At 37.5% G+C, this 9036-nt stretch overlaps 1 protein-coding gene across 1 annotated transcript; it reads left to right on the top strand.

Moving 5' to 3' along the window:
• The first annotated feature begins 2083 nt into the window (after positions 1–2083).
• Positions 2084–3680, top strand: LOC111323092 (uncharacterized). Its single transcript, XM_022926381.2, has one exon. The coding sequence runs from the start codon at positions 2428–2430 to the stop codon at positions 3121–3123; it is 696 nt and encodes a 231-aa protein (XP_022782116.1). The 5' UTR covers positions 2084–2427; the 3' UTR covers positions 3124–3680.
• Positions 3681–9036: the final 5356 nt, after the last annotated feature.

Below are 9036 nucleotides of genomic sequence, written 5' to 3' on the forward strand. Positions count from 1 at the left end.
TGAGGTTAAAAACTACAAAGAACAAGAAGGAGTGCCAATTTGTGGTAATGGAGAACAGATTTCAGTTATCGTCATATTCTGTTGAAGACCGCCATCTAAAACGTCTCACAGTCTATAGAAAAAATACTTGTATTTCCTGCAGTCGATGTCTTTTATCTGTCATGCCTCATGAGTACGTTGTCTAACAGATTTAGATATTTTAGTAGCAATGAATGAGTCACTGAGGGCATTTTTCTGTCTCGTGCCTTGTCATCCCACAAGGGGCCCACACAAGCGGCATGTCTGGTCGTTTGTTCGAAATATAAAGAAATGTATGGGAGAATATTGAAGAGTCGTGATATCGTAAACTTATATCAAGGAATGTGTATGTTAAGGCTCAAAATAAATGTAAACCTACCTCACTTGCTGTGTATTGTCGTTTCTGTGGTTCTAAATGGCGAATTTGAGCGATTTGGTAGATTTTGCGTTGACTGTTACTTTACCGTGTATAAGAAGGAGACCTGGAGACCTGTGTCGCGTCGTACAAAACATATCTTTATTTTTGCCGACTTCCTTTTCGCAGCTGAAGAATGACTTTAGGTTGTTTAATGTTTGACTATGTCTGAATCCTGCCTTGTTTACGTAAATTTACACTTTCCCAAAAGAATATAAAAGAGGAAAAGAAACGAAATTAAATAAAGAAAAAAATTGAATCTTAATTCTATAAAATTGTGTGGAATTAAGCCGACACAATCATGAACGTAGTTATGAATTTGCTTTGTGGGCGAAAAAGAAAAAAAATAAACAAACAAATCAAAGATCACCGAACGTTCGAAATACAAGCCAATATTTTCGTTTGCGTTCACCTCCCACGGCTACAATTTTATTTTAGCCGAAGCGCTTGTTTTTATTCCTAGTTTCCATAGAAAACTTGTAAGATATCAGTGAGATATCATGGAAGAAAAATAAAATTGGATGTAAGTCTCATACCACATGATTATACAGTAATCGCCTGAAAAGGAAGAGGTAACTTTCTTCAGAGGGAGAAACGTCCTCGGCCAAGCTCAATTTTGGGCGTCTGGTACGGTTATTTTCTTGAAAACAAGACAATCTCTTGAACTACACAGAGATTAGACAGTAGCAGAGTACGTCTACTATAAAGTGCTGTGATAGCGCAAACACAAGAATCCTTGCTGAAAATTTGATTCATTCAGTTCAGAAACGTGACTGGAATACGGCGTCAACAACAGTTTGTTATGAACATCGCAATTAAAACCTGTGAAAATTGACCCCCGTGGGCAAGAATGTTTTCCTTACTAAGCCGTGTAGACTGCCATGTCAACAAACGGAAAAAAGTAAATATGTTTAAGGCGAAGCAAAGAACTATTTTACGCGCTAAGTGCCGTTGGGAAAAGATCTAAATTACTTAATCGTTTTACAGGTGGATTTATTGTCTCGCTAGAGAGAATGTACTTATGTCAAGACGTACACCTCGGAATCTTCTTTGAAATTTCGATCCCAGCACTTGAGAACAAGTTTGCAATTTCACAACAAAACCTTGTCATGAATTTTTGTTTACTCTTTTGATTTATTTTTGAAGATACGGAAACAGGGTTGCAGGGAGCAACAAAAGAAAATCATCCCGTTAAATCGCAAAATAATCTTGACCGTGTTTACAAGTTGGCCACGTAATTGTATTCCCTAGATAGTTGATTCGGTCGCTTAGTGGAGTGAAATTAATCAGCCTGTTTCAGAAAAGGCACTCATCTCTTATGATCCAAATAAACTATTCCATGGGGTTTATTTGTACTTTTAAGCGAAGGAAATGACCAGCGAAAGGGATGACAATGCAAGATATGGTCAAAAGCCATTATGTTTAGTAAAGTTATGTTGTTCGTGTGTGCTTTAAACAAACACCGCATAGACAGGGCGCCATTAACAGATAAAAAGGCAAATGTTACGCACAATATCATACACTGACTTGTCTTTGATAAAGGTGCTCGCAGTCTAATCTCTCTTGTAAGCACCAATTGTTAAAGTGACGTGATCATCAAACCGGAAAAAAGAGCCGGGTGATTCCTTTTGTGAAAATGCTAATATATTAATTACCCCCCAAAGGATCATTAAGATAAGCTGTGGAGCATAAAATGCTGTATTTAGTAGGATTACAACACAGATTAAACGGATGTTATCTCGTGACCAGCGAGGTAGGTTTTCCGTCATCTGACGGTTGGAGCATTCACGGATGTAAATTAAGTTCAACGCACGCTACAAGGGATCGCAATACGGCGAAGTTGTCATAAGCTATTTGCAGCGCCGTAGTGAAGAGCTTCCTGTGTAAGCTCTTAATTCTTGTCAGTAACCTGAGTCACTCTCGCGAAAACAGGTCAACAACTAACTCTAAACTGAAAAACAAGCACTAAAGTGTGTTTAGCAGAGAAATCTGTCATGGAAAGGTCTCAAATCGGCTTGCCTGGAACCGTTCGAAGATACGCTGACAGACGAAAGAAAGAGAAACTACAGAGATGTAGATCGGTCGGAAACGTGGTGTTTCCGAATGGTTTAAACTTGTACAATCACGCCTACCATAACAAAAGAAGACACACAGTGCCCGCAGAACAAGAAAAGACTCCACCAGCTATTGTCATTGATTGCGTAAAGGACGAACCAGAGGATAAACTGAATGATCTCGACATGCTAAACAACAATTACGATGAACGTCTTCTAAATCCTTCATATGTTTTAGACGCCGCTGTGGCAAGGAATGACTCTCGCCTGCTTCATGGCATTTTAAGCGCTGGACACATTACGTTGGACAATTTAAACGCCAGCGGAGGGACTGCCATGCACGAAGCTGCTTTTCAAGGCAAAGTTAGATGTTTGGAGGTGTTTCTGAAGTTCGGTGCTTTGGTAGACGTAAGAGACAAAGAGGGTTGGACGCCTCTTCACGCCGCTGTCTGCGGAGGTGATATTAGAGCGGTAATTTTCCTTATTAGAAATGGAGCGAGCGTAAAAGCTTACACAAAAGAAGGACTTACACCTGTTGAAATCGCAATGGACAACAAGGACAAGAAGATGATCCAAGCACTTTCTCTTCTCAGCACGGGAAACAAGCGTGTTCGAATGTTTACACAAGAAGCTTGACTTTTGAACAACAACATCACTTGTACATACATAATTGCTCTTGGTTATAAATGTTTAGATCCTTCATCACCTTAGCAAATGTTTGATATGATCATAATATATATTTTAGCAATAGATTAATTGTTCAAGGAGTACTAGAATTAGAGTCACAAGTGAGTCGCTCTATTAAGGACCAAAGTACAATTAACATCGCAATACCATGCACTCTGCACATGTTTAATTGTTTGAATATGTATATAGCAAAGTTTCCTGATCACATGTAACAACAGCAGTTTTCTTGGAAATCTAACAACACTTCTCGTTTAAGCTGTCGCAAAAGTTTTGCTTCGATCAGTCAGGATTTCTGAGCTTCGCTTTAGAACCTCGGAACAATAGCAGATGACCATGCAAGTATGAATTACTGTATCTACTTAAACAGTTCGTACCGCCCTGTTCAGCCTAATAAACCATAGCAATGAAAACACTGTCAATAGCTTTGAATTTTAAGGTCCTAGACGTATGGGCTACACCATTCTTCTACGGCATAATGAATAAATTCAGTATGTTGAATGCACGAATTAGTCTCTCACGAGACTTGGATTACAAAATCTTTTCATTAACATATGAAGATATCAGGTGTTTTGTTAATGTATTAACCGTTTAAATTCCAAGATCTAATTGTTAATCTCTCCCCTCTAGCTACTCCACATTTCCTTGTAAATTAGTAACGAGGTTTTTGGTGTTAGATCAAGATAATAACTTCTCCCTGATAAGTTTGAGTATTCTCGTCACCTTTTTGCCGGATGATGTATGGATATTATAGGGAGAAGTTACGTGTTTATCATTTCTGGGAGTTTAAGGGTTAAACAAAGGTATTACAAGCCTATCATCGTAGAATTCCGCTACTTGTCCGAAAATTCACTTTCATTACTCTGTAAGGCTTACAAGCTCAACAGCTGTATTAAGCCTCTAAAGATTCATGCAAATAGGTGAACGGATGTTTGTGCCCTGTACAGGATCAGCGCAGGTTTCTAGACGTACATAGCAGAGATATTTGCATGTCTAAAGAATAACTCCTTAAAAGTAAATTTGGTTGAAGCGAACGAGAAGTTTAAATAGGAACTTCTCGAAATCTCTGTGAAAAGATATATATATATATATGTTTTTTCTGTATATTTATAGGAGCTAATAATGATACAAATACCTGATATAAATAGAAGGAAGGCGCACATAAATTCAGCTACTATGTTATATAGTTATATGCAGCGAAAAAAAGCCATACGTGTTCGTCAAAAGTACAGTTCGTCAAAACGTACAGATCGTTTCACGCTAAGTGCTTGAGTTATGACATTTATTCAAGTGATCACGGTAGGTGTTTCGGTGGTCTAAAAACAAATAAAATGAATAACTGCCTATCTTTCGTGAGTTGCTGCGTTTGCATTTTGAGCCATCATTCCTCGTCTCACCACAAAGACTCTTACGTGAGGGCACCAGATATGAAGTCATTGAACCTGAACCGTCTCACACTCCAATGTTCAAGTTCTCATTACTGGATCACACTCACTCCTTTAAAAATACTTCTGAGAATTTAGTTGTACATCAGCACGGTTCAGTTCTTGCCACTTTGTATTTGTCGTAACACCTTTTCTATTTTTTCTCCACGAAATATAAAGCTTTTATTATGAAGAAAAGTAATATCATATAATGCTCTCTTTACTTGAAGTTAGAGACTAATAAGATCGGGAAGCGATATCATGGTGTCGTCATAAGTAAGAATCGAATGAATTAACCCTATATTATTGGATTTTGACCAAATAAAGTAAAATATCCGTTAATCTGCCACACTTACGTATTTCGTTACTCTCTCAATGCAATATTTCATATTTTCTCCCCCAAAATACATCTCATGGCCACCGTAGTCACAGCACTTTTAAATTCTTTATCTTAGATACAAAGTAGAAAGTGTGCATCCCTAATTAAAAGTTTGTACCTCAAAAGTAGGGCTACAGTACTTTATTGTGCTTCATTTTAGCCTCTGTGACACCATCAAGGTTCATATAAGCTTTCGTGACCATCGAATCCATTTTTGAACGAACTAATATTAACTTTACGTAAGAATAACTCCATCAAATGATCTTCCTCAGTAATAGACCTTGTCCTGTTGACTGTGCTAATATCTTGGTACCCCATATCCTCTTTTTCCTCTTGAAATGAATTTTTTTTTCCTTTTCATCTTAGAGCGAACGCAATTTAAAATAACATAACATAAAATACATTTTAGCCATATATGAATATATCAACACAGTTGAAATGGTAAAATGGCCACCTTCGTCGGAGCGAAGAGCTAACGCTTGAAACGTCAGCTTTTATAATCGTAACGTTGGCCAATTTACCATTTCAACTTTGTTGATATATTCAAATTATTTCGTTACCCCCACCGACGCAGCCCCAAACAGTTTCTTTAGAAACTATCAGCCTTTAACCATATAGGCCCCTCTTTATTTTCTGACTATCTGTATTAAAACTGAGCGTTGTCAGGTTCTATGAAATAAAATAAATAAATAAATATATAGATAAATAAATAAATGAGCAAATGAATTAAAAAAAATTAACCGAAAGCCTCAATTGCTTTCACCCTTTAACTCGCGTTAGTGACCAAGACAGAATTTCTCCTTACAATATCAACACAATATCAAGCAGATAAGTAATGAGAATAAAGAAAAATATCAATTAGTGGATTATTAGTTGATCCAATACCAAATTCTCCAAACTTTAATTACAAGAATTGTAAAGAGAATTAATAACAAGATCTTGGAAGTGAAAGGGTGAAGAGTATTAATCAGTTCAAAACTGTCCTCCTTATTTCAACCAATGCTTCTTGTGACTCGTAACTTCATTCCATTTATGAATCAATGATTAGCATGGTCCACATTTAGTTTTTCAATAAATACTTTAAAACGGCCGTTAACATCAACCTTAAACATTTTGATTGTAAAATAAACTCTCAAAGTCACGACTACCACGTTTTTATAAGCCGAACCCGACTTCCTACTCACACAGCAAAAACTGAAATTTCATAAAAAAAAAAAAACCTGTTCCTGGCTGAAGTATTTGCGAAATTTTGTGCTTGATTAGCTTCTGTATCTGGGACAATCAGGAGAAATTAAGAAAGAACTGTTCACGTTTTTGATGAAAACTAACCTTCTAGACTTAGTCCTACAATGCTAGTTATTTTAGCGAGTTGTTTGCAAAAACAATTTGGAAAGACACTCTTGAGATGTTTTAAAACCGTAGCCTGACAGAGAATAAAATGGAAACGATATCATAAAAAACTGCTTTAAACTTTGAGGCCAGGTTTTGACTTCTTGCTTTGAGGTTTTCATTACAAGGAGATATAAATCTTGTGTTGCTTGATAGATAATAAGAATCTTGAATGATGTAATGTTCCAAAATGTTAATGTTTCATCTAAAGGTAGTTAGGAAACTGATCCACTTCAGTGCTGAAATAAAAGCAGAATCACAATAGATGTGCGGCTTCAAAAACAATCAACTGGAACGGCCGGAAGAAACTTCTAGAACTTTTGGTGGCGGGTTGTCATTGAATAAATTTGTTTGTTTGTAAACAGCTTTTTTTAAATACGAGAGTACCTTGTGATTAAAAAGTGCAATTCAAAATTGCGAAATTCACTTCCGAGCGGATTAACAGTATTTCATGCTGGTCAATGACTCAGAGGAGGCGAGAACTTTGATTGCTCCAAATGGTACGTCATTGTTACTCAGACTTGATGGAGAAAAAGGCACGCGATCTTGGTTTAAGTTATAAAATATCCACATCAATTAGACTAACATAAGTAATCTCTCTCTCGAAAGTTTCAACATGAAAGTATTAGTCATAAACCTCTCTATTGCGCCCGTGTTGACTTCCCTTTACAATTTCGAAGTCCCCACAATTTGCCACTATTCCCACGGCCTTATGCGTTGTCATGAAACGCCCGCAAATATTGTGGTGAATCCAGCTATTGTTAGACTTATTAGGACTATAACGAGTCATTAAGTTCACTATATCAATTATAACGTAAGAGTGAGTTTGACGGTATCCTCAGGCACTCGTTCACATTTGACGTCAAAACACGGTTGACTGGTTAAGTTGATTCATTGCGTGTCTTGGCAAAAAGGTATTATTTTTGGTAGGGTGGTTCAGTTAACATTTCCACTTCAAAGGTCTTCAATACAAATTCTACAGATTTCTTTTCATTTAAACTTTGATAATTTGGGGTCAAATCAGACAATATCTCTCGGTTAGGTCACGCATGAACATTGCAAAGAGATGTTCCTTTTTTTCACTTCTTGGGTTATACTAAAAGTGTTGCAGGGTGCCCCGTCTCGGAATTTGAATCCACTCTTATCCCCATTTTCGAAAAACTTGTCTAACCAGCCTTTAAACCAGCCAATCAAATTATGCCGGTTTTTCTGCCACGTGTCCTACCATGCGTAAAGGCGACCGTAGTCTAGTGAGATAAAGAAAAATTTGGACGAATTAACCGAAAAGGAACTAAAAAGTTTAAAAAGTTTAAGAATGGAAAAGAAATACACGGATACGAAGTAAAAAACTTGAAAAATCCCGTCCACGTTTTTCTAGATGGAGAGCACGAGCTGAGATCCTTAAGTCTGCCAATTGTTAGCGACAATTCTTTTCCGAAGCAAGGGTGGGTGGGGTAGCGAATTTACAACGTCATGGTCTTTAGCTTAATGAAAACATTCCTATTAAACTTGAGTTTTTCTGTCGATCTCAGGACGACTAACACAGCATGAAACGCCGAAGGCATTGTATAGGCTTAATAATTAGCTTTACAAATTCGTAGTAATATATAATTTGAATATATCAACAAAGTCGAAATGGTAAATTGGCCACCGTTACGATTATAAAAGATGACGTTTCGAGCGTTTGCCCTTCGTCGGAGCGAATAGAGGAATTATGGATTGTGTGTGCTTTTAAAGGCAGAAAATGGAGCTATGTTATTGGTGGGAACATGGCAACGAGAAAAATACGAATAAATCAGTGGAATGAAAAGCGTTCGTTGATGCCTGTGGGATCCAGAGACAAGCACTATCTTTTCGTAGCCTCCGCTCATTTCATTCAAACGCGACAAAAACATAGGCAATTTTTTGGTGAGAAGTTCTTTTCAGACTAATGACCAACCAGGCACTTTTAAATGCGCTCGTGCACGATGCAAAACGTGTCCTTTCATTTACAACACTGAGAAAATATCGGGACCCAAACGATCCATTAAGATCACCGATCACTTCACGTACACGTCCGCCAATGTAATCTATTGCATAACTTGCACTTATTGCAAAAATTTTTACATCGGCGAAACAGGCAGAAAACTAGGTGACCGATTCCGAGATCACCTTCGCGACGTGGAGAGGAATGAAAAGGACACATCGAAACCAGTCGCTAGACATTTTAATTTACCTAATCATTCTAAGCAACATATGGCAATCTGCGGTCTTTCCTTACACGCAGGTAGCACGGAAAGCCGTAAAACTCTTGAACAAAAGCTCATCTTTCAAACCGGCAGTCTAAATCCCACAGTTTTCAACGAACGCTTTTCATTCCACTAATTTATTCTTATTTTTATCGTTGCCATGTTCCCACCAATAACGTAGCTCCATTTTCTGCCTTTAAAAGCACACAAAACCCACAATTCCTCTATTCGCTCCGACGAAGGGCTAACGCTCGAAACGTCAGCTTTTTATAATCGTAACGGTGGCCAATTTACCATTTCAACTTTGTTGATATATTCAAATTATTTCGTTACCCCCGCCGACGCAGCCCCAAACAGTTTCTTTAGAAACTATCAGCCTTTATTCGTAGTAATATATCGTTACTAGTTTTGATCAATAGAAGTGATTTGAAGTGGACTTCATTAG

Source organism: Stylophora pistillata, chromosome 11 (genome assembly GCF_964205215.1).
Source record: "Stylophora pistillata chromosome 11, jaStyPist1.2, whole genome shotgun sequence".
NCBI classification, from domain to species: Eukaryota; Metazoa; Cnidaria; class Anthozoa; order Scleractinia; family Pocilloporidae; genus Stylophora; species Stylophora pistillata.

What these genes read in the sequence shown, in the direction of transcription:
- LOC111323092 (XM_022926381.2), top strand. Translation starts at nt 2,428, where the DNA reads ATGGAAAGGTCTCAAATCGGCTTGCCTGGAACCGTTCGAAGATACGCT.